The 25887-nt window shown below is 39.9% G+C and overlaps 1 protein-coding gene across 1 annotated transcript in view; it reads right to left on the reverse strand.

Annotated features, from left to right (window-relative positions):
- The window catches only part of fgf11b (fibroblast growth factor 11b), a 36613-nt gene extending 14105 nt beyond the window's left edge, over positions 1-22508 (reverse strand). Inside the window, exons 1-3 of the mRNA XM_040014701.1 lie at positions 20885-22508; positions 2580-2690; positions 1482-1585 (exon numbers count right to left, since the gene is read on the reverse strand). Of these exons, the coding sequence (XP_039870635.1) occupies positions 1482-1585; positions 2580-2690; positions 20885-21077 (408 nt within the window). The 5' untranslated portion in view covers positions 21078-22508. The remainder of the gene's footprint in view (positions 1-1481; positions 1586-2579; positions 2691-20884) is intronic.
- Positions 22509-25887: the final 3379 nt, after the last annotated feature.

Raw genomic sequence — 25887 nt, forward strand, 5'->3', positions numbered from 1 at the left:
TGTAGACTGGTTGAGCAATCTCCCATACACCCTCAAATATCATGACCAGGATGAAAACCACATTATTTATCCAGAATCCAAGATTCATCTAATGGTTGAACTCTCCTCTGAGGTATGCTGGCATAGACCTTACTGGTCAAGCTGAGTAGTGTGATCCCCTTATAGCTGCAATGCAGAAGAAACTTAGGGTGAAGCTCATCCACCCCTAGTGCCCTGCCACCAAAATGTTTTTTAACTACCTCCTGACCTCTCTCTTCACTGTCTCTCTTTCCACTACAAAAGGTGTGTCAGTGGGATTGAAGAGATTCTCGAAGTACTCCACTATCTGACTATATCCTCTGTTGAAGTTAGCAGCTCTCCATCTCCACTGAATAAAGTGTGAGTTGGAAGCTGCTTTTCTCCTTGTGTCACCTGACAGTTTGCTAGAATTACCTCAAGGCTGACTGAAAGTCATGCTCTGTGGCTTCAGTTTTTGCTTCTGCTACTGTTAGAACCACACTTTGCTTAGCATTCCAGTACTTGTCAGTTGCCTCCTAAACTATCCAGGCTTGACAGGACTCATCTCCTGTGTCCACTTTCTGGTTCTGGGCTCACTGCAGTCACAACAGACATCGACCACCTTATGATTGTAATCTGTACACCAATGGCAGTAGGGAAAATGGTCCATTCATACTTGTGAGGTCCTTTCTGAAGTGCTTGAACTTATAGCTAAAGAATATTTTTATCTACATAGCTGTGATTAAGACGTTGAAGATTACTTTAGCATACAAGATCACAATCTAGTTGACCAACCCCATGCAACCCAAAGGGAGAAAATTGTCATTATTTATTGACATCCTATTTAGTAGTGTGTTCTCAAATAGCTTTACAAACTGTAATACATCAACTTATATTAATACCCATACTAATATATTGTTCTTTTCACTCTTTGTTACTTTATTTCTGTTTTACACCTTTCTAAGTTCATAAATTAGAAAAATGATTTAAAATTGAATTTATGTTTTCAATGCAATAAATAAGCGAGGCAAGAATCAAAAAATATGCAAGCTTTTGTGGTAAGTGGGCTTATATCTTGAATTTACCCTCATTTTTACAGTTCTGTATATACATGCATTGCGAGGTTTGTGATGCATGTACGTATACATCATCAGACCCATGTCATGCAAATTATGCTGAAATAGAAGAGACGGTAAACTGAAGTCTAAGTGACAGACAACTGAACCTCTAAATCCAATATGACAGTTGATGATAACGCCCTGATTGGTTTTCTCCTTTTTGATTTCCTTGTCAGTGATGTGAGTAGGCATTAGCTTTTCTGTAGGAAAGATATCAGGACCCCGCAGCTGTTATCCAAACCTGAATGGATGCATTCTAATCCAAAAGCAGAACAATCATCTTGGATTTAGTGTCACAGCAACATATCTCAGATATGTCATGAAATGGAAGTATTTTGTTTGTATAAGCCTAATGGGTATACTTACTGATGTATAGAGGTATCCTTCACTATTCATGGCGAGGTACAACCCTGTCTTTGCCCCCTGAATTGCCACAATCCGCAGCCCCACTGGAATTAAGTTGAACTGTGCTAAATTGGGAAATAAAGTCAGAGATAGAGAAGGAAGGAAAGGAAAAAGTCAGAAAATCAAACTGCAATACCATATCACAACACATTCTGCTATTCTGTATTCATATTTGCAGGGTGAATGGCTCCAGTGTCAGTGCTGCTTGCGGTTTCTCTCTTAAGCCCAAATGCAGTGACCTCTTACTTTATGTTTATGGAAACATAACACTCTGTCACCTTCACTGAGCTTTGTGCTGCCACTAAAACTGAACAATAATGGAAATGTTCTGCCATGCCAACTGCAGCTTAGAGTAAAGACAGCAACGCAGTGTTGGTAAAATACACTAGTAAGCTAGTTAACAGTTCACCAAGAAGTAATGTTACATCGAGAGTAAATAAAATGCCACATTCAGGCTTCGGCTTGAAAAAAGGCCCATGTCTGACTCTTGAAGGTCAAAAACAAAGAAATGATAAGAGAGCACTGCATAGTTTCTGCTCTGATGGCCAGATTTAGTTTGCGAAAGGTCAGGAGGAACATTCACATCGTCTCAACGGTTGCAATATGTCACTGCTCTCTCTGCTTTATAAAGTGCATATAGTGACCTGCAGATCCAATCAGAATCTGTGATCCAAGCGTTTCTGCACGAGAGCCGAACACACTAAATTGCCAAAGTTTGACAGGCACTGCGACATGATGTGCTTCCTATTAAGAGACAAAAATAACAGTCCTAATTGAACCAATTTTGACAGGTGAGCTGACAAAATCCTAACTTTTTCCTCCACTCTTCAGCCATAGGCCCTTACAGCACAGCACGACACCTGCTGTTGTTCGGTTAAGTTCTTTACAGCATTAATTTTGGGAAAAGAATTACGAGCATTTCCATTTTCCAGTTTTATATATATATATATATATATATATATATATATATAAGTGGGTAGAAGCAATGCTGGAGGCTAGATTTGTAATAATTGTTAAAAACTTACAACATAAGCATGATATCTGTACACTGATACTCACAAAATGAGCTGCTTTCATCCCTTGTGCTGTCAACAGTGCCATCAGGCTGCATCTGCAGGTAGTATCCATGTTGGCTGTACAGCCGGGTAACGATGCCTTTCAGCTGTGGCTCTGCAAGGGAGGACCAGAAAGCAGCGTGGCATTAGACAGATGTGACATTTACTAATTTAATGGCCCTGAAAAAAAGAATGGTTAGTCAAATATGTCATTTTAAACAAAGGCACCAATGAGAAAAATTAAGAAGTGCATTATATGAAGCTAGAATGTGGTTTATGTGCGACGTAACCTTAATGATTTTCTGGTATGAACTAATTTAAAATGATCATGTATGCTGAAGGGCAACTGGGCATCAGCATTACACATTTATAAACTTTTATTGGCGGTGGAAGATCTCTAATATTATAATAGAAGAATATTTGTACAACCTTAAATCAATTTGCAATAACATGTAAGAATATTACACGGCTATGTATTTTTTTGTACAAGACAGTGATTTCTCTGTAGGGAAACCAGTGGGTGATGTCATGCTGGTAACATCCATCTTTTTTATATACAGTGACATAGTTTGTTTCACTGTTCTTCTTTAGCCATGTGCCATGAGCAAATAAAGTAAAGTGAGATACTTCACAGTCTCCTTCTTGCTAAATAAACAATATATTCAAGGGGACTGGGTGCTAAATGTGACTGACTAGAGGAGCTGAATGTTTCATGAGCGGAGTCCCCACAGCCTACTCTGTGTCCATTTAACAAACTGAATCTCTGCAGCACCAGGCTCTTTGTTGTGATTTCTCTTTTGAGCTCAGCACCTTAATGTCGTGCTACTCCAACAACAAGGATAACCCTATATTTCCCCTGATTTTGCTTGTAGCAGAGTGCTTTATTCAGTCAGGACTAGTGACCTGATCAGCCCCCTTCATTCCAGCTTTAATAAGGCAGATGAAAGATGGTTAAAGGAGCAGTTTATGATGGAGCCTCTGGAGGGCCATCTGGGAGTTCCCCTTCCACTATACTCCTCACATGCACTCGCACACACTCCTCTGGGAATGACCTGGGGCACTGCGCAATCTGCCCGTCTTCTTCACACTATAGCGCGAGGAGCCTGAGCGAGGCAGAGGATACAGGGATGAGATCTGTAGGACTATTTCCCAGAGGAAGTGTGCCAGGGCTGAAACATCAGTGAAACTGTGACCTACTCCCATTGTTACACGCATGCACGTCCTTTTGTTTTCAAAGCCTCCTGTCAAAACATTTCTCTGTCTCCACTCTCTCACTTTCCTCTCCTTTTCCATTCCATACCCTCTGAGTTATATTTGCTTTCATCCCACCTAATAACATCATGCATCATCCAATCAGAGCAGGGAAGCCGTTCATTAGTTGTCCCCGCAGATTCAAAAGAGAGAGATGAGAGACAGAGAGAAAGAAAGGGAAATGGGAGGATCGGGGAGGACAGAAGCGAGCAGAGGGACAGCGAGGGAACAGTGAATGAGATGACACTGACATTTCATGAAGAGTGACGGCTGTATGTGCAGGAGAGGGGGGAAAAAAAGCACATTTAGGCAGAAATTCAATAGACAGCTTGTGCAATATAGCTGCAATCAAAACTCCCATGCTTGGTGTCAGGCGCACTAAAACTAATGTTTCACTTAGCAGAGCTGGCTCTGACTGCACAGTCCTCACCACAGCACCAGCACACATTAGATTTTGATCCAGCATAATGAGAGCAGGCTCCCAGGAAAGAACACGACAGCTGTATTTTACCACAGCTGCACTGAGGGTTCATTGTGGTCAGCGGATTGGTCACGTCGTGTGAAAACACTGATGTCACCACAGTCCCATCACCATTTATACTGGTGATCAAGGCACCAGATTGCTGAAATAGTCTCCTAAATGATATGTGTCACAACTCGGGGGGGAGAGTAAAAGTTTTTCAAGGAAGTCTCCTATTTTCCAGCTGTTGCAACATCTTTCTCTCGTAATATGGGAATCTCAGAGCTTTTGCAATGGTGTGTGACTGAAATGTTGGCAGAAACCAGCTCAATCGTACTCTTGTATCTTCAAAGCGCAGTTTAAACCAAATGTCCCACCATTTCTGGCACACGTCACCATTTGTGAGGATGTGAGACGCTGACATAATGTGCCCTGCAGAAATGTAAGGATCTTTAGGTAAAAATTTGTTTGATCTTCGAAGATATTTCTGCTCTAGAATAAAAGACTCTGTAAAAAAAGATGGATAAAGCCTCAGTGAAGCTAATATGGAAGTGACTTAAACTTCTATAGTAGCATATTAGCTTATAACTTCCAGTTCTTTCCAATGGCCAGTATTTTAGCAGTTGCAAAAATTCAATTCAGGGTCACAAGAGGGCTGGAGCTTATCCCAACTAGCATAGGGTGACAGGTGACAAATATTTGCACTCACATTTAAATCTTATTGAATACAATAGTGCATAATAATACTGCTTCTTGCATCTTTTATGTACAGTGTATGTCTAAAACTCAGGCAGATAGACACTCACTCTCTGACTTTGGCCCAGAATATTTTTTTTTTTGTCATATTTTTAAAAGAATGAATTAATAAAGGAAGTAATCCATTGATTAATAATTAATTAGTCAAATTAGCTGCAGCCTTGAACTGATTAGTTGTTTTTTGGTTGGCTATTTTCAAGCTGAGGTAGTGCAGTTTCTTCTTTTCAATTCTTTTTACCAAAAGAAGATTAGTGGAGCAACTGAGGCCAAATCCGCACAACAAATGTCAACAGTGATGAGATATAGTCCTGTCTTTCATGTCTGAATTCTTCCCGGTAATAAGAGGTCTCTGATTATGTGGGCTCGCAATATTAAGATTGATGAAATAGGGCTTTATGAAGAATTTCACTGGGCAGCTAATTCTTTATAGGGCACCAATGGCTTATGTAAAAAGGAATAAATATGTTTTCTATTGCCATATTGTAGTTGCTTGTTGTATTAATGGATTGGAGAGACAAATAAATAAGCTGGAAAAAAAGAGGATGGTTGTGCCAGGGATTAAAAAACAAAAAAAAGCAGACTTCATAAGGATAATGAAGACGAGGAGTTTGGCCAAACATTTAGATTTTCAGACCAACATGGTGAGAATGGCAAATAGGTTGTTGTGTTTACCGTCCAAAAAGAGGGGATAGTGTAATATATCACTGGGATTTAAAGCAAATTGGAATCTGAAGTCTTTTTAAACAGCAAACTGAATGAAATTCACAAAATCATGAGGAGAAGAAATCTGAGCAAACGGTAAAAGTAAGAACTTATTGTTTATTCAAGAAAGATTACAGATGTCACAAATGTTTTAAATATAATTTTTCTTATTTTGCTCATTAAAGATGGGGAATATTGTCATTACATATTAAACGTGGAAGATACAGGAAAATTCCCTTCATTTTATTTTGAAATTATTTATATTTTATTTATTTAAGTCCACATTCCTGATTTGGATAGGCTTTGATATTGAAGATTCATTTAAATGTATTTTTATTAATGTTCATTTTATAAATATATCTTTCTAAATCATGTAAAGAGGACAACAGTAACATGTTAGACAAATTCTTCATATTACTCCATGCGGATTATAGACTTACATATATATGGATTGTGTCAAATATGCACATGCAGCATTTACATCTTTGGTTAGAAAACCATAGTAAAATATTTCCTGGAACATTATTAGGAGGTCTCTGTTTATGTTTACGTTATTATACAACTCTGATATGCTGATGTTAGATCACGGTGGGAAACATGCTGTCATGTTTGGTCTGTTGTTGTTGGGTAATATGTCTGATTTCGGGAAGTACAGGTTATGTAAAAGACAAAAGTAAACATTTGTTCATTCATTCAGCTAAGAGTGAGCTTCTCTTTAGCCAGTTTTTAAAAGTAATAGCCATGTTGACCTGTTTAAATAAGCTAGCTGTGTTGTAAATGTAAAGAACATTTAACACTTTGTTAAAGAGTCAACTAGAAACACCTGAAAATCTTATTTTCTGCCCATTGTCCAGCATCACTACTGAGAGATTTTTGTTTCATTTAAATAGAACAATTTAGATTAAAGGCTTAAACTAAATAAATATCTTACTATAATGATTGTATCATATGCACACGTGTCTGTTCCCTAACTCCTCCTAGACTTGTTAATCAATGGGAATGAAGAAAAATTAAAAATATATGTATTTATTATTAATTTATCTGGTGTGTATAAACAGCCATTTTTGCCATCTGACTTTATATTGCGATATAATGAAGAACAATAACATGAATAAATGAGCAGAATCTGTATCTGCAGAAAACTGAGTGACTTAACTAAACTGACTTCATTTTTTTAAAGTTACAAATGGTGCTTTACCCCCTAAACTAGTTTGTGTACATGCCACAGTATAGCAAGCGCACATTATTAGGCAAGCCAACTTCTCCTGCTTTTATAAGCCCTGGAGGAGCATTCTGATAGATAGTGACACAGTCTGACAGCAGTCTACCTCTGGATTAGCAAAGCACACAGAGTTGTTTACATGAGCAAAAAGCCAGTGTTTGTATCATGAGCATGCTTAGTGTGCACACTGAGTATCTACTTCTGCTCCACAGGGGTAAACAGAGAAGATGATAACTTGGAGAGCTACTGGATCAAAGGTCATGTGTACTGATTTTGGCATAACAGGGCATACTTGCTCTCAAACAGTAAAAGCATATTTGATCTATTGCAGGGGACAAAACAGTGACCATTTTATGGTCCTCTAAGTCAAAGTACTGCATAATGGAGTGATAGAAAGCACACAGGTGCAAAAGTAAAACTTGGGGTTGCCATTTCCGCTGTTTCTCAGTTCTGTTTAGCTGTATTCAAAACAAATATTCTAGCTCAGAGTGTAAAAAATAAGGCCCAGGGTGTCACAGATGGACCAAAGACTGCAATTTGGCCCAATATGGATTTTAATTGTATTTTCATAAGTTTTGCAGCTTTTCCTGCTGATAAAGAGCTCCACCATGCCCATTCATACAACAACAAAGTAAATACGTAATAGATAAACACAAAGTTTCTATTTTCACTGTCTATTATGGAAATGTATGCTTTCTACAAATGGATTTACAGTAAGAAAAAAACAAAAATAATAACATTCAATTGAATCTTTTATGTAATTTTCCACCTTTATTTCTTAATTAAGCCTAAAGAGTCGTGCTGACAGAGTTTTCGTTATCATGTTGAAAAACTGAGGTGTGTTAGTGAAGTAATTTTTTTTTTAAACATATCAGGCATTAAATGTTTAGTTGAAGTTCTTTACACTGACATAAAGAGGAGTTTCACTGGTTTCTGCCTTCTTAAGGGGTCTGAATGTGGCCCACCGTGCACAGCTATAGTCCCAGCTTTAGTTGCTCGTTAATTGTTACTTTTATGTCCTGTTAAAGATTCAGTGTGGTTTTAGCTTGTGCAGCTTTTTTTAGTTAGGGCCTTCTCTTGTTTCAGCAGAGTAAATTTCCAAACTGTGTCTAAAGTAGTTAAAACTAGCTCCGCTTCAGCCAGATGCTTCTGTAAGAGGGCATTTACACATCGTTGCGTAAGCATTACCAATGATATAACACCTTACTCAGTATTATAAAGTGACAGGGGACTTTCTGTAGATGCCTTTTTAATATTTAAAATTACTTTTATCTGTCAGCTTTTTGGAATTTTACTTAAGTAAGCAGGACTTTTACTAAGAGTGCTTTAAGATCAGTTTACTGTTTTGGGGGCAGTTACAGTCCCATTAACTGTAATGAAGGGCTGCAGCCTGTGATATACACTGTGAGAAATTATTGAAACATATTTGCAAATCCAGTTTGCTTACTTTAATTGGATTCAGAAACTGAACTTTTTATCAAAGTGGTTGCAGGCTCTCTGCAATTCTATAAATTCACTAGTTGGCCAATTGTTTCAACTTTATATATTTATGCACACATTATCTAACACAATAACGTGAGACAGTTAATCCTTTGGGGGGGTTGAAACTGAGGCCATTAATCAAACCAGCCTTGTTTTTGTAGAAAAGAAGAAGAATGTATTTCTCATTGGGTCATGACCAGACGCATGACATTGAAAGTGTGCTGGAAAATGGAACACAAGCTTTTGGTAATCAGTGTTTCTGCACTCAAACATGACCATATATTTAAAAAAAAAAGAAAAGAAAAAAAAGCTCATGATCATCATTAATCCTACCATGTTTATCTGCTGTGATTCATCCAGAGTCAGTTGCAACCCTGTTCTGTAGTTACACGAGCAGCAGGCAGTGCACACATTCTTTCAGGGTGAACACACCTACATCTGCCTTGCAGAATTTTCTCTAAATATGCCAGCAGCACAACGTGCAGCTTCCACCGTCCAGGGTATTTCCCATGGAGAGGAAGCACGTGTGTGTGTGTGTGTGTGTGTGTGTGTGTGTGTGTGTGTGTGTGTGTAAGACTACATTCATCACTCCTGGGACATGTGTGGGCTTGAGTGACAGGAAACATTCGCTGATCCAGGTCAGTGGAGTGTGGGTCAAAGAGAGCTCCTTGTCTGTTTATGTACATCAACACAGGTGTTGTCAGCTCACCCGACAACATGTTGACTCATCAGCCGGCCCATTTTCAAGTGACCTCTCCACACATGAGAGGAAATATGACAAGCAGAAAGGAAAGTGTGTAGCGAGTCTCCCCTTAAGAGATGTGGATTTAAAAGAAGCCGCATAAACGTGACACAACACAAGTCCCACGTTTGCTGCACAAAGTATAACGCAGTTTTCAAACGGCGAGACGGAGACATTATTAAGTTAGGTAAGTTGTCGAGAGCAGTTTGTTTATTAAATTGACTTTTCCTCTAATCCCAGCAGAAGCCGCTGCTAGGTTTACACCGGGACGCCCCTCATCAATTTGCATTCCACATCGATAATCATTTTGAGAATCGCACGGGGGAGAATGGAGCCTAGCCCTCCAGTTCAACCATACACACAGCAATTATGTGGGTCTCTGTATAAATGAGGTCAATGCACATAAGAACCCAAGGTAATCACTTCATACATCCCGGCTGCCATCAAGGACACTTAAACCCTTCGCTGCTGTGTAATTGCTCTGAAAAATAAGCAGCGGTTGAGATTTATCTCTAATCAGCGTAGTGTATGTCTCAGTGTTGGTTATCATTACACTAATGTATTTATCTGGCTTGATTTGAGCTCAGTATGTTGCTGGCTGATCTCCCCAAAGGCGAGCTCCTCTCGATAAGGTTGGAGGTAATTACTGGGGGCCTGCATGACTGAGCAGCCAAGGGCATTTTCCTCTGCTTTGACCCAATCGAACAACGGGGGTTTTCCTTGGCTTATATTTGCAGGAGTCCCCGATTCGCTCTTACCTTTTTCGTGAAAATACTCCACTCTGTGTTTTTGCATGCATGTACTCTACTGTATTTTACACAAAAAAGAACGAGTCGGCCTCCCGCATGTGTGTTTGATTCTGCATGTAATAAAAGGAGAATACAGTTTCTCGTTTTCTAAACTGGGCCAGGTCTACAGTACAGTGCTGCTAGTAATTATCAACCTTGTGGAAAGAGAGGAGGGAGAGGGAAGGGAAGGAAAGGAGAATTGGAAGCCTGAAGTCATGGTACCCAGCTAACAACTTTAACAAGAGTGAGGAATGCTCTGTGTATGTCCAGAAATAAAAGAGATAAGGACAGCAAGTGCGACACAAAAAAGGGCAATGATGGAGTGATGGAGCTGCAAAAAGATGCGACAAGAATAACGGGGAGGGAGAGGAGACATGGGAAGACGCACCGGAAGGGATGTTGTAGAAGAGGGATAGGAGGACAGGGCGAGGTTAAAGAAAGAATAGGAACGAATGAGGTGTATCTCATCAGCAGCGAGTTCAAGAGTGGCCTCTTAATTTGAATTCAAGGCTTCATAAATCATTTCCTGTGACAATGGCAGCGATTCACATAAGTGAGGCACAGTTATTGCTTGTTATTAATGGCACTGACAAGAGCATGTCACACACGAGCACGAGCAAATAGGACTCACACCGCTTCCCTGACACACATTCAATATTCACATATGTGCTTCATTAGCATTATGACAGAAACGTATCAGTGACAGTTAACAACATGCTCAGCTCAGGGGATTCAGAGTAATGTGGGGCAGACCCCATGCTGCAAGTTTCTTCAGGTTGAAACGTAAAACACACACAGACACAAGTGGAGAAGTGCTCAAGCTCACGCCTCACCTATCCTTTTTTCTCCAATTGACCCGCCAGCAAGGACACAAATAGGCACTTGATATATGCAGAACAAACAAAGACAAACATCCTCTGAACTCCCACAGGGGTCCAGACCTCTGTCAGAATGTGTGATGATCACGCCAGCGAACATGCGACTGCGCTAAACAGTGTGATTGGGGCCAGGAAAGGATTTACACATTAAAGGTGTGGTTTGCAGTGTTTTTCTTTACTGAACCACTTATATGATGAGGTCCCCGCACAGCAGAGGAAAGTCATGCATAGAGATGCTTAAAGGCAGCTTCTCACCCATTGTAGATTTTCTGCCAAGCTTTGACTGAGATTAACTTTAGCAGACGCTGCCACACATATAGCATTTAAATAGGAAATAGAAAAGACCCTGACAGAATATACAAACAATTGGAAACAGCCACAAACATTTCCAGTGGAATAATTTGCATGTATTCAAATAAATTCAAATTCAAATTTTATTTGTCACATACGCAGTCATACGCAGTCATACACAGTACGATATGCAGTGAAATGCTTACACAAGTTCTCGTGACTTAAAGAAAAAAAAAAATAAGGGTATGAATAAGATAGGAAATAAAAAAGGGTAAATTAAAAAGGGTAAATTTAACTGGGAAGAATAAGATAAAAATATATAAATTAAAGTTGAAAATAAAATAACTGTACAACAAAATACACAATACACAAATACACAGTCTAGAAATATATAAGAATGTATGAAGAAATAAATATATATATATATATATATATATATATATATATATATACACAATAACAGCAGCTGTACAAGTATTAAATGGAAATGAAGAAATATAATGTCCAGTGTTGTGCAATCCACATTTGTAAGTGTCTTGTGCAGTGCAAATATGCTTAAAGTGATTTAGTGATGAAGTGATTCGATTAGATGACCACGCATCTAATCGAATTAGTATAAACAAAGTCCAGAATGTCCAGTGTGTGTTTAAGAACCATATGTGTGGGTCAGTACTATGTGGTGGTGTGATTGAGAAACCGTATCGCCTGCGGGAAGAAGCTTCTCCTCAGTCTCTATTCACATTTTTAAGTATTGATGCTTAATCAACATGTAAGGTATCAGAAATGGCAGATTTGTGACATTTCAGTACCATATTTATATTGCACATTATCATGGACAAAATACTAGGAGAGCATATTGTATATATTCCATTGTGAGTAATTCTGTTATGTAATCGAAATAATAGCTATTTTAGGTTAAAGACCTCATTATCATTTCATTGGTCCTATCTCTTAGCTTTTCTGCTTGGACTGGTGCCCTCATGACCCGAACCCAGATAAGTGATTGTAAATGGATAGATGGATATCTTACATTGGGCCTTGGTGCAGTCCCTTAGTTCATCGTCTGAAACAAGTCCTTTTAGCTACTTCCCTCTCTCTTTAATCACATTAGGTAAAACAATTGTTGGAGAAAAGAAAAAAGATGGTAATTTAACTGCAAAATTATATAGGTGCTGGACAACCTTGGTTTTATATGGGAACATATCCAGAAAACTGGCAACCAGCTGAGTCCAGTCTCCTATTGTAAAGAGAAGTGCCAAGACGAGTTGCGCATATCGCCACAGACTGACTCAGATTGATTGCAACGTGTTGGTAATCTGTCTGCGCTTATAAATTAGACTGCAGCTCTTTGCAGACTTTCACCAACCTGTGTGATAGTGATGGTCGTCAGCCTAAGATGGGCCGCTGTTATTTGGAGACAGGTTACCTCCCACCAGGTGACCATAACAATTGCCTTGTGATCGAAAGTTGCTGTCCAGATTCTGATGGTGTTGCAAGCTCAACCACTGGGCAACCATTTGGTCACTATAACTACTAGCAATCAGTCACTGAGCCATAAGCCAACTTTCTTCTCATTTGCTGTCTCTTATAAACTCAAGGGTTTGACACCATGGGACGGAGAGCTTCTTCACTCACAGCTCATGCCGTGTGCCTGAGATGACCAGGGATATCTGCTCTCCGTGACATTGTAGAGCCAATAATAGAAAAAAAAAGAGCAGTCCGAAGCGACTGGAATATACTAGTTTAACAATATATATGAGGAAAAGTATGTAATTGCGTAATAGGTCTCTTTTTATGTCCCTAAAATATATATTTTTTGGTTTCCCATCACAGTATCCCATGGTTGTCTTCCATTTATGATCGCCTTCCTCTTACACTCTCCAAATTTCCCTCCACTTGTCTTCTCATCATTACCTCTTTACAGTAGGTGTCCTCTATTCTCAGTTTTTCTCTTGTTAGAGGTAAATTCAATCTCCCCTTGTCAGCTTTAATCAAAGCACCCACAGATTCAATTTAGCAGGCATGTGTGGGAGGTTAAGGTGGCATCTTCAGTAGGACAGGAAGAAAAAGAGGCATTTTTTGTACACACATCCTTCCTCCTGCCTCACTTTGAATAAGATTTAAAGCCATTGTCAACAAGCTCTCTAAGGCAGCATCTTTTTCCACAAGCCAACTCCTAAACTCTAGCTGTAATAATACTTTAAAGTAAAAGAGATCAGTCTGTCATGTCCACTCACTTTATTTGTTAGACATAGGTAACTTAAAGATATAAAGTTAGGTAAACAATCAAAATTAAAATAACTAAATCTCTTAATCTCTGGTGTTTTTTACTTTACACAAGAAACTGCAAAAGATTAAAGCTTAAAACTTTTTCTTTCAAGACACACCATTTGGTGCCAGATAGTTTAGATGGCTGTGGAATACCGCGGGCTCTTTCGTGCTGGAAATCTCCTGACGTTGGTGGGATGACCTCATCAGCAACCAACGACTAATCTTCTGTTTGTCTCATCTAAATATGTCAAATTGTGATGAATGCTAATCTTATTACAACTTTCCTGCAATGATGCGAAACAAACAATCTTCTACTGCAAAATTTTAATTTCGTCTTTAAAATTTAAATCAATAGCTGTCTAATAACATAGATAGGGTTAGAAGTCTTAAGTAAGTCTTGAGTTTTCTGTTCTTGCCCAGACTTATTGGGCAACAGGACACTTATAATGTATCTGGTAACAGCTGGGCAGTTAGAAATGAGTGCTATTATTGATCCTGCTTGTCAGTAGCCAGTCTTGTTGAAACTCATTAAGCTAATGAAACCTATTAATGTTATTCTACAAGTTTTGCACAAAATAAGCTATAACCTAGGTACATTGTGACACTCACCAATGATATTTTCACCTCAAATTCGTAATGAGGAGGAAATAGCTTTTGGTACTATGCCTCTGGGTTGGATGTACAGCAATCTTCTTGCAGGTAAAGGTTTTAATTCAATTCAATTCAATTTTATTTATATAGCGCCAAATCACAACAAAAGTCGCCTCAAGGCGCTTAATAACTAAAGAAAGTAAGGCATTTGTTACCTCGTAATGTCAGGACAGTAAATTCTAGTTTAAACTTCCTCTGAGTGTTTTTTAAACATCTTGCAGTTTGTGTACATGCATAATACTGACATGGTAACACTATTGAATCTGAAATAAACTTGCCAACACTCCCCGTTTTCCCTCAACTAGCAATTAAGAAGGGATTTGACTTGAGTGTGTGACTGCTCTCCACTGATGAAGCTATTGCTGCTGCTTGTCCAAAAACTAATTAGGAACATTTAAAGAAGTGAAAAAAGCCCCAGTGCAAACGGTGCCCAGAGTTAATAACTACAGGTTTAATTTGATGACGATTGCTAACGTTTCCGTGACTTGAGGTTGGGACAGTTGCATTTTTTCTTCTTCTTTTTTTTAACTTTAGCAAATCCCATCAATATCAGAGCTGGGAGCCGGGTGGATGCACTGAAGGTGCCGGTATAGCAGGTGCACTCAAACCTGCTGCACAGCTTCAGATAAAGATGCTGTTTTTTTTCTACTGAGCTTGCTGTTTTTATTCCATTTTGATTTGTCTTTACCTGCAATTTCAACACATGTAGTAAAGTGAGCTTACTGAGTCATTCGAATGACACCATCCTCACCAGCTGCGGCAGCCAACTGACGATCGGTGACCTAATCCAGCGCCGCCGACTCCGTTGGCTTGGTCACAGTTGTCGAATGCACCCGAGCCGCTACCCCCGTGGCCTACTCTGTTTGACCCGCCCCACCGATTGGAGGGTGCATCGAAATGCACCAAAGAAGACATGGATGAAACAAATCCAGGATTATTTGAAGGCCCTTCGACTTGACCTCGAGCAGGCAAGAACCATCGCCTTAGAAAAGCGTGGAAGATAATTGTTGGTCAAGCAAGAGAACCTGCGGCACCTACAGCAGCGTACTGGTTGTGCGGCAGACCACCGCCGCTGGTCGCCCGCTAAGGACAAGAAGAAGAAGAGAGCCTACGGGAAGTAAATCTAATCTAGGGCAAGATTACTTGAAACCATCAGCTTCACTATGAGGAGGCAGTTTCTAACTTCTGCATGTCAGAATGAATTACTGTAGAAACAGCATTTGTCTTGGCACTTATTAAAAGTTTGGTACTGACCAGTCTGGCATAAGACCAAGTTATATCAGTCCTTGTTTCCCATCCCTGGTCCGAGTGACAGGATTCTTATTCAACAGCAGCAGGCAGCTGGAGCTCAGCTGGTGGAACAGGTTGTCCTCTAATTGCCAGGTTGAGGGTTTGTTTGACAGCCAGGGCATGTTGCTAAAGTCAAAGTTGCTCCCAATGGCAGGTGAGCACCTTTCACGGATGGTCTGACACCAATAGTGTGAATGAGAGAGAAAATAATGTATAAAATAAATTGCTGTGGTTACCACTAAGATCAACCATTTAACCCATACCACACTGAAAACCACCTTTAACCCACTACAACGCCCGCAAACCTTCATTCCAATTCAGGAAAAATGCTCAACTTTCGAACCACCACTCTCTAAACAGATTAAGAGGATAACTGAAGAAGTGTTTTGCAGTGGCACTTAATATCCAACCCCATGGTTTCCCATCTCATCTTCTTCTCCACATGCTGCAGCTATGACAGTCTGATTCACAGCTCTCTGCTGTCCCACCCGCCTCCCCTTTAATCTCTCCACCGATATCTCTCCTTACTCTTCTGCATTTTCGATCTTTGGATCTGTGTCCACCCCCGTCATCACCATCCACCCCCAAAAACAATTTTCTGTGGCATTAGTAATATCTTCTACTCTTTTCTTTAAGCTTGTGTTTACCTCTGCAGACTTGCCCTGCTTCACTGTCTCTTTCTCTCTGTCTCTCTCTCTGACCCCTGTCACAGTCAGTAAAGTTCTGATGAGAAGCTACCTAACACTGCATTGTCTGATCAGGTGTTGTTGAGTAAGCGAGTTTGCAGCCTCGATCTCTTGGGGTCAGCTTAATGCTATCCTCTGCTGGATCTCTCCTTGTAACCCGGTCTGCTGCCTGCCAGCCAGGCCCTACATTTCTGCTCCAACTGTTGACTGGCTTCTCCAGTGCTTACACCTACAACATACTACTGCACCTCCATGCCAAACAGCATTTTCAATGCTACAAGACATCCAGGTCTGCACTATATTTGCATGCATTAGTGTCTAATGACTCAGCTAATAGTGTTACTATTTTTAATGTGTATTAATATGTTTGTGGTAAAACCTCTCTGAAGCCTACTAACATTTTTCGTCCACCAAAATCAAGATATATGGTTTATCTGAATTTTTTTCTGTATCTCATTTTATACCTACCTGCTAGTGCTTGTTTTTTCCAGATCTGTTGTCCGTGTGCTTGTTTGATTTAACTTAGAAAAAAGGTACCAAAGTTAATCTGCAGGGCCAGGGAGTTTGATATCCTTTCACTTTTCAAGTCAGATTCAACCTTGAACAAACCAAGAGGGAGATTATTGATTAATTGCTATACATTAATGAGCCAAATTGATCTGAAAGAAGGGCAGGAGTATAGATCCCTGACAGGGCAACCACTTGAAAGGGTTTTCTGTACAGTAAGGGACTGTGCAGGACACCCAGAGGAAGGTGATTACACGGTAAAATCAGGTAGATGATCATCCTTTCTGTGATTTGTGCCAGCCACATTTACAAGTGGTGGGCAGTAGCAGTAATAAATTTAGCTTGTGTCTGCTGGTGTGATGCTAAAATGACAACTGAAACTATTCGCGGCTCAAAAACACTGCAGGAAGAGAATTTACATGTGGAGACAGAAAACATATAATTATATTTTCTGGCATCAGAGTATTAACTTGTGCAAATGGCTTTTATATGTACATGTTTTTAAAAGATGTGCACTTGTGTTATATAATGGAAGTTTAATCTCCAATCTCTAAGCCTTTTTTTAAATCCATAGAACTTATATAAGATATTTACATTGCATATCCTTCCAATGTCCCCATGTTCCACACAATGCTATATAAAGGCCTGTTATCTCCCCTCCCCCCAGTCCATTTGCATACACTTTTGCAGATATTACTTTCCTTGCCTATGAGTGGGAATGTTACCAATAAAACAATCTAAAGTTTAAGTATCTTTGCTTCCCTACTGGCAGGGTCGACACTTTGCTGTTGTGGCTCTGAAATTATTCAGCTAACTCTCCAGTGACTTTCATGCGGTCGTACTGGGAGTCTGGCTTCACCTTTCGGATTGTGGCTGTTAACTGTAGTCCTTATTCTGCTCTGTGAGCTCGCTGGCCAGCCTAAAAAGGTGGACAACTGGTTGTACTTAAGGCTTTTCCTGGGTGATCAGGCAGTAGAGTACTTAGATGTATATGATGGAGCATTGTCCCGCATTATTGTTCTCTCTGCTTTAAATGCTATATACTCTCTGATGTCCCAAATTGTAGACAGTCCAAATAGCTCATCCTTAAAGGAAGCAACCAATACCAATACCCTCCACTGTGCTTTCATCTGGTCCATTAAGAGTTACTCTCATTTTATCTGTTCATCAAATCTTTGAAAAATCTTGCTTTGTGAAATCTTGATGCTTCCACCATGTGGCCATTTTATGTTGGCCTTATTTCTGAGCACTCCTGTCATTCTTATTCATTTTAATTGTTTGAATGTAAATGCACAAAAAGACCAGAGATCAGACGATGGCGCTCATATGGGATTTCTCTACTCATTTTGAGCACTCAAAACACTATACAAGCCCTGTTCATGCATTTTAAGTACTATTTTTAACTTATCAGTCAGACTACAATGCATGCATCGGGGGAACTCAGGGTTCAGTATCTTGCCCAAGGATAAGAATCACGTGCAGATTAGAGGAGCCGGGGGTCGAACAGCTCACCTTCTGATTGGGGAAATGAGCTGCTTTACTTCCTGAGAGTTTTAATTTTTTTATGTCAAAAAACCCTCAAACCACCAAAAGTGGTGGTGGATTGTAACGCTTTCCATCACATTACATTTTTCTATTACATCTTTAATATTACCTCATTACAGTACTAACTGTATTAACATTGCTACTGTTCAAGCAACTGTTATTACTACTAACACAAAGCTAGCTTGATTGTCAACAGGTAACAAAAGCAGTAATAAGCGTTGTTGCTATGTAGCATCTATTTTTACCCATACCTGCCACTGTAGAAGTATTCTTTGGGCTGTTTTTCACCAACTTTTCTGCTGGTTCTGTGTTTATACTTAAACACTAAAAGAAAATGTGTGTGCCTTCATTAGCATAGGGATTTATATGGCTCTGTACTCTCAGGTTTACATTTTTAACTCATAATTATATGCATTATTTTTGTATGACGACCCCAACACTGAATGTCACACAAAGCTTAAAGCTCAAACAGCAGATGGGATATCTGGTGATTTTCCCTGAAAACACGATTAACTGTACTATATGTGGTCATAGTCGGTTCATTCATGTCCACATCAAATCACAAGCCACTGCAGCTCAGACAACTCATTATGTAAACAATTTACAACCCATTTCATAGAAAACAGGAATCGTTTAGGCTACACTGAACAGATGCATAATGAGGGGAATTTAGGGATGCAATATTTTTTTTCCATTGTTATGTCACATCTGTTAAATCTGAAAATTTTAGCAATGTCTTGTCAAAACAGACGTGGTTTCTGAATAGTACATTGGATGTGACTGACAGGAAGTTATTCCCGTTTTAATGATATGCGGGCTTAAATGTATTAAGCCAGTACAATCTTATCATCAAACAATACCACCAACACAATTAAAGAAACTCCAAGAGTAAAACACTCAGATGCTCAGACCAAATGCAGTAAATAGTGTGAACTAAGATAAATACAGCAAAGCAATATTTTGGCAATGAGGATCCCGTTGAAGCAATGTAGACATATGTGAACACAGGGATGCAGAATGAAATGAAAGTCCTCGTCAAGCATGAAGCACTGCTCTTCGCTTTTGATTCTCATGTGGGGGAAACACTCTGAATTCACGGTTTCTTCTCCAATCAGCCGTGAAGGTATGTTTCCTCTTTAAGAATGATGTTTGTTCAGCAACATATTCTGTAGCATACTACTGTCGCTATTTGTGCACCAATGAGCCTAAACATTTCGAAGTCATCAATTCATTGCAGCAGTCACACCAAAGAAGAAAAAAGTACTTTGAAAATAAATTTAAAAAAACATGATTTTTCTCCTGAATTAAAGCACACAAAGGTAAACATATAAGGAAAAGCAAAGACGCTTACTTTGTACGAAATGTTAAAAAAATAGCAAGCCATCATATAATGAGGTCTATATTATGAGCACTAATACTACAAAGCTTTTGTTTTGCATCCTTAAAGTGGTAAGGAAGAAAGGAATCTTAGCATCACATCACACGAATCTCTGTTCAGAGACTCAGAGCTGAAGTTCTGCTTTCAAAGACCAAGCATATCAGACAACCTGACAGAATTAAGCCTGCACTGGGATTGCAGTGGTTTTTAGCTATTTTGACAATTTATTATTTGTGCAGGTCTGCATAATTATGTCTGGAGATGCAAAAGCTCTGTTATGTGCATGTAAACTCATGTCAGAGTTTTGTCTGACTAAAAACTTGTTTTATTTTTATTATGCAGACTTGAGAGATGTGGCGACCATTGGGAGAGGTGAGAATGCAGGAGGTGGCTGAGCTGAGAATGACTGCTAATGTGAAACTCAGATATGACAATGACAAGTGTGAATGGTTGGGTGTGAGCTTCACTGTTCATTAGAAATAAATGAGGACTGACAAAAAGAACTCTTAAACTAGTAAACAAACGTGTGGGTCTGAGAAATACAAATGCATTAAAACTGCTTACTTTGTCATTGATTTTGCACTAAAATGTGTGTGTGTGACTAGCAGGAAGCTACTCCTTTTGAATGATATGGGGGCTTAAATGTATTGATCCAGCACAATTAATTCTTATTATCAAACAATACCAGCGGCAAAATTTAAGAAGCTCTGAGACTTAAAACAACCAAATGTAGTAAATAGTGTGAACTATGATAAATATAGTAAATAAACCTTTTGGCAATGAGGATCACGTTGAAGCAATATAGACATATGCGAACAAAGGCGTTCCGAATGAAATGAAAGTCCACATCAAGCATTAAGCTCTGCTCATCAATTTTTACTTTTCATCACTTTTCTCACTCTGAATTCACAGTTTCTTCTCCAATCAGCCATGAAGGTATGTGGCCTCTTTATGAATGATGTTTGTTCAGCAAAATTTCCTTAAGCTGTGGCTACCATTGGGAGAGGCAAGGATGCAGGAGGCGGCTGCACTGAGAATAACTGCTAATGTAAAACTCAAATATTACAGTGACAAGCGTCAATGATCAAGTGCGAACGGAGCTACAAGGTATCTTGTTGAAGTGTTGATCATCATTGTTTGGACAGGGAATAAAAGAGGACCAAACAATGTGAAAAAGGACTAATAACAAAACCCTGTGAGTGTCTTTCAGATTGAAAGTTGAATTGGAAAACTTTGTATAAAAGTGACTTATCTCATTTTAGTGCATAGGTAAATTTTCCATTTACATGAAGTGTGAAAAGTAATTTTAGCCCAGTTTTAAGATAACAGGTGTAGCTCTCACCTCTGGTACAATATCCCAAAATATGAGTGAACAGAGAAACAAGATGGAAATGATATTAGTGACTCACCTGGTCTTTTGTCATTTCGCCCTTTTCGACCTCCGCATAGCCGTACTTTGGAGATCAGGACAAGGATCTGTTTCTGGCACAGGGACTTGTTGCTCTTAGGACAGGGCTTGCGCTTGCTGGCTACCGGTCGGTTGGCTTGGTCGTCCTTGACCGCCCGTTTCTGTCTAATGAGAGAGCTGGCGAGAGCTGCCATCTTCCCCCCCTCTCACCTTTGGGAGGGGGGTGACTTCCTTCCCGGTACCCCCTTTGCTGGTTTGGCTTTTGCTTTCCTCAGTACACTAGAATAGGACGAATGTTATAAAGAAAACCCCACAGGGGAGATCGGGAGTCTAAGTGGGTTAACAGGGAAGAGTTTAGTTTGAGGGTTCCCTTGGAGAGGGATGAACTGGATAAGATGCAAGTTCACATGCAGTCCAATATAATGGACCAAAAAAAAAAAAAAAATCAAAATCTGACAGTAACAGATCCCAGGAAAAAATTTTTTTTTTAAGTGATACAGTCACATTTTCAATGTAAAACTTTGAGACCAGCTTTAAAAAGACAGACTTTTCCAAAAGGTTACGCTCGAGACATGATTCTATCCCGCTTCCCCACTCATGTTTCACATCAAAATGTGGCCTGGCAGCCAAGTACAAAATGTTATATTGCAAAATAACTAACCTACTTTAAACAGGCGATACAGAAGAGAAAGAGCTCAAATTAATTTACGTATAAAAACACTTTTAAAGAAGAAAAGTGGGCTCATTTTGAATGCTAGGAAGCTCTTAAAAGCGCAAGAAAAACCAAACTGTTTTTCACCATTCGTGCATTCCATGGCGGTCCAACTTTGCCTCCCATTTAAATGTGGCAGCGTGGAATAATGAACCGAGAGTCCAAGCAGTAATCCAGCTGATTTAAATCCAGAGGTAGCACAGCAGGCGGGACACTGACGGTCTTTGTCGGAATGAAGCCGGGAACGGAGCAGAGACATGGACACAGACAGGCAGAGACTCCTCTTCTGCCTCCAATGGCATGCCTCTTTCCCACAGACCTCACCGAAACCCCCCTCTTTCCTCCTCCCCTCCCCCCTCCTCCTCCCATCCAAAGTCAGCGAGTGGTTGTGAGAGTATGTGTGTGTGAATTCCAGCAGCCACCATCAGTAGAGGTGACATTCATGACAGAGAGAGAAAGGAGGGGGGGGGAGTGAGAGACAGCAAAAGAGACTGAGGGAGGGGAGGGGAGGGGGAGGCAGAGGCTGTGATGTGTAAGAATGAGCTTGGCGGGGAAGACGGAGGAAAATGTGGGAGAAGGACGTCTTAACAGCCACTTCACCGAGGCTACAATTTTGTTATTTCACAGAAAACATCCCCCTGAAAAAACAAACCAGAGCCCCCCTGAAACAGAGACACAGCGCCAGAGTAGGAGAAAGACACCAGAGAGTGCTGGAGGTGCAGATTGTGACAGTTCTCTGTCTCCTCGAGAGGAGCAGCATCACCACGTGCTACCTTCCTGTCACATGCACCCACTCACACACACACCCAACACACACACACAGAGCAAATCAGCATATTTTGTAATGGAGTCTTCCCTGCTGTATAATTGCTCATCTCTAGTCTGTGTTTTTCTTCATCTCCCTCTTTGAAACTCACTTACATGATAGTAATCTCCATATTCTTCTTTGCTTCCTTCAGCTTTACATATACAATTGAGTGGGGGGTGGGGGGGTGTCTCTGTACCCTGAAACTGACATTTAGTGTCTGACATAGCCGACTGCTGGCTTACACTAACCCTGACAGAAACATGAGTTAGGACAGATTGAGTAAGACAGCTAGCCCTGCCAACACACACATACTGTCCTGCTCTTCCAAAGGCAGACTTTATGTTTGAAATTTTAGAAAAAGAGCAGGTCTGATTAAAGTTTTTCCTTTTTTTCACTGAATGGAATGAAAACAATCCTTGCATTTGACTGCATTTCTACACGAAATGTCATGAATTTTCTTGTAAAAGTAGATATATATAAATTATCTTAGAAGATTTGGGCCATAATTTGAAAAAGCCATCAATGAATCTGTAGCAAAACTGGATATAAAAACACTAGACATCTCTGGCCCAACCCCTCAGACTCAGAGCCAATAAATTAACTTATCTGATTGGCAATCAATCCAGTTTTATTTGACATGGCACCTTTTTACAAGCCAGTCGCTGGGGAAACCAGCAGTAGAGGCGACTTCAAAATGCAAGCTCAATTCAGATCGTTTCTAACAATGCCACGCAAGGTCACTGTCTCTCAGAACTTGATTGACAAGTGACAGCAGATGTTTAGTCTCAGCGACGGACGAGGGCATGCCTGGGGCAGAGGAGAGAGAACCACGCATGAGATAATGCAGTTTGTATTGATGTGAAAACATAAAAAGGATTTTTTTTTTCTAATGATCCTTCCCTCCCCTCCCTTCCAACAATCCCCACCATTTCCAACAATCCCAGCCACTCCCTAGTCTTCTTACTCTGGGTTAAGAATCAATCTCCTAATGGACATTGCATTACACACATTGCCAAAGGTTGTTCTTCTTTTTGCTTTTCCCAGTCACAAGTACATGCCAAGTTACACCAAAAGAAAGCTAAGTGGGGATTCTTGGGACATTATACTGTCTCAAGGTTAAGAAATGTGTCCAATATTATAATGAAATATCACGCTATAAACTTAGAGGACTCATTAAGACCCAGCATTTTTTTAATTTCTTTGTAAGACCTACTGTATCAGCACAAAACCAAACTAAAAAAAATAAACACTCATTATGCCAGAACACTTTAATATCCTGGTTAGAGTCAATTAATTACCATATCACTTTTGCCTCAAACACCTAGCTAGGTTCTTATACCCACAAATGCTCACACAGAAGACTCTGCCAGCCTTAGGATGTTTTATTCAGGAAGGAAAGAAACAGTAAATCTAAATGAAAGTATGAATGATAAAAATAGCAAATGAGCTTTCTGTCAAATGTACATGTATAAATTCTCATCATCTGAATAATATACAAAAGAGGATTAAATTATGTTTTGCTAAAAACAATCCATTGCACAATCCCTGCATGCATATCAAATTACATGGAAACGGAGGGTATTAACAGCATATCCTCTTTTAAAGGGCTTTATACAGAAATGTTTTTCCAAGGATAATGATTCTCAGGTTTTGGTACATTCCATGTTACTTAACAGTCTTTTATAATCTTCCCTAGATAAGCCAGATGGATGAAAGATAGATGGAAAGGAGGGATTGTTTATCCATCTTCATCCTGAAAAGTAATTACAGTTGTGAAAAGTACGTAGCTTGGACAACTATTAGTTGGCTAATAAAAGTGCACCAGGTTGCAAAAAACCCCTTAAGTAAGACTCTTGAAACTACCAGACTGATAGCTTGGCTGCCAGAAAAGATACATCAGAACAAGAGTATAATTGGTCTGCAAATGTTGTCCAAAGAGTCATAAAGAGCCTACTCCCAGCTCCAAGGGAACAGCAGCACAAAGACTGAACATCCATAAATGACACTAAGTAGTGATGCAAGGATATCTGGGAGAAAGAGACATTACACAATACCATTGGCTTTGGTGGATGGAGCTAAGATATACAGTAGCTACCAAGAATAAGAAGATCACAAAGGTGGTCCACTGCCTGGACCAAGTACGATCCAACTCCTTTTAGCTGAAACACCTAACAGATATCTGTGATCACCTGGCAGAACAATTGTATGAGCTACAAAGAATAGGCACACCCAGACTTGCTAACACAGAGCAGAACAATGCTGATGAGGATTCACACAAGGGTAACTTCCAGCTACTGGCGAGTAACTTGCCTTTCCGTAAGATGGAATCTCCTGTAAATTGAGTAGGCACATAAGCTGACACATGCCCAAAGCTCAGAATGGCACTGGAAGCAACGCCAGGAGATCAAAGCACCAGCTAATAGGTGAATCAACATAATCACTGCCTCGATTGACTATAAATAACCCTATCACTGATGCCCCATACATGTCATCCACCTTATTGCAGAAGTGAAGTGACCATCAGCCATCTACATGAATGACATCAAGCCATATGGCAGGAGTCAATGAGACATTTGACACACTAATCCATCCAACATCTATATGATAGCAAAGAAAGGGCAAATGAAAAGTCCTATCAGTCATTAATTAAACTGGCCATATAAGAGGTAATAGATTGACGCCAAGACGTGAAAACTTCTCACTGTTCCATGCAAAGAGGGTCTATGTGCAATCAAAAGAGGGAGGATGTGGATTAGTGTGTGTCACAATCACGACTGAGAACGAAACAAGAAAAATACATCAAAATGTCCCTCTGTGAAGAACTGCTATATGACTGCCTCAGGCAGCACAAGACAGATGACCTGGAGGAGGAAGATAAAATATAATAGAAGACCCAGCCCCTCCACGAATGCATCATCTGCAGATACTGGCAGACATCAAGATATTCTTCCAGAGGATAGAAAAGGCCACCCTGAAGAATAGCACAGAGTCTCGGATCACGACAGCACAAGAACAAGTCCTAAGCACCAGATCCGCAGAAGCAGGCGTCGAGCACAGCAGCCAGAACCCAATGTGGTGATCCAAATGAGATAGTCCAGCTATCTCTCTGTCCACTCTGTCCACTGTAACAGAGTGTAAGACAAAACAAACCCTGAAAGCCTTAGCCAGGTGGATGGCATAGCATATAGCCACATTTGTGTAGGAGCCCCAAAGTCCTGATGGAACACATATCTAAAAGTGGTTGAAAATAACCAACAACTTCAAATTCCAGACGGACAACCAGATGCTGGCTAACCAACCAGACACTGTGGTGGCTGACAAGGAGCAGAAGACTGTGACAGAAGTCTCCATCCCAGCTGAACATTTTGGATTTCTTATCAGTATAGATTATAAAAGTTATTTGGAAATAAGATGTTTGTTCATTTCCTCAAACGTATGATTGCTCATTGGACACTTTTTCTTGCAAGATCTTTTTCAGACCCGA

This window comes from Simochromis diagramma, unplaced genomic scaffold (genome assembly GCF_900408965.1).
Source record: "Simochromis diagramma unplaced genomic scaffold, fSimDia1.1 OVJJ01000676.1, whole genome shotgun sequence".
NCBI lineage: Eukaryota > Metazoa > Chordata > Actinopteri > Cichliformes > Cichlidae > Simochromis > Simochromis diagramma.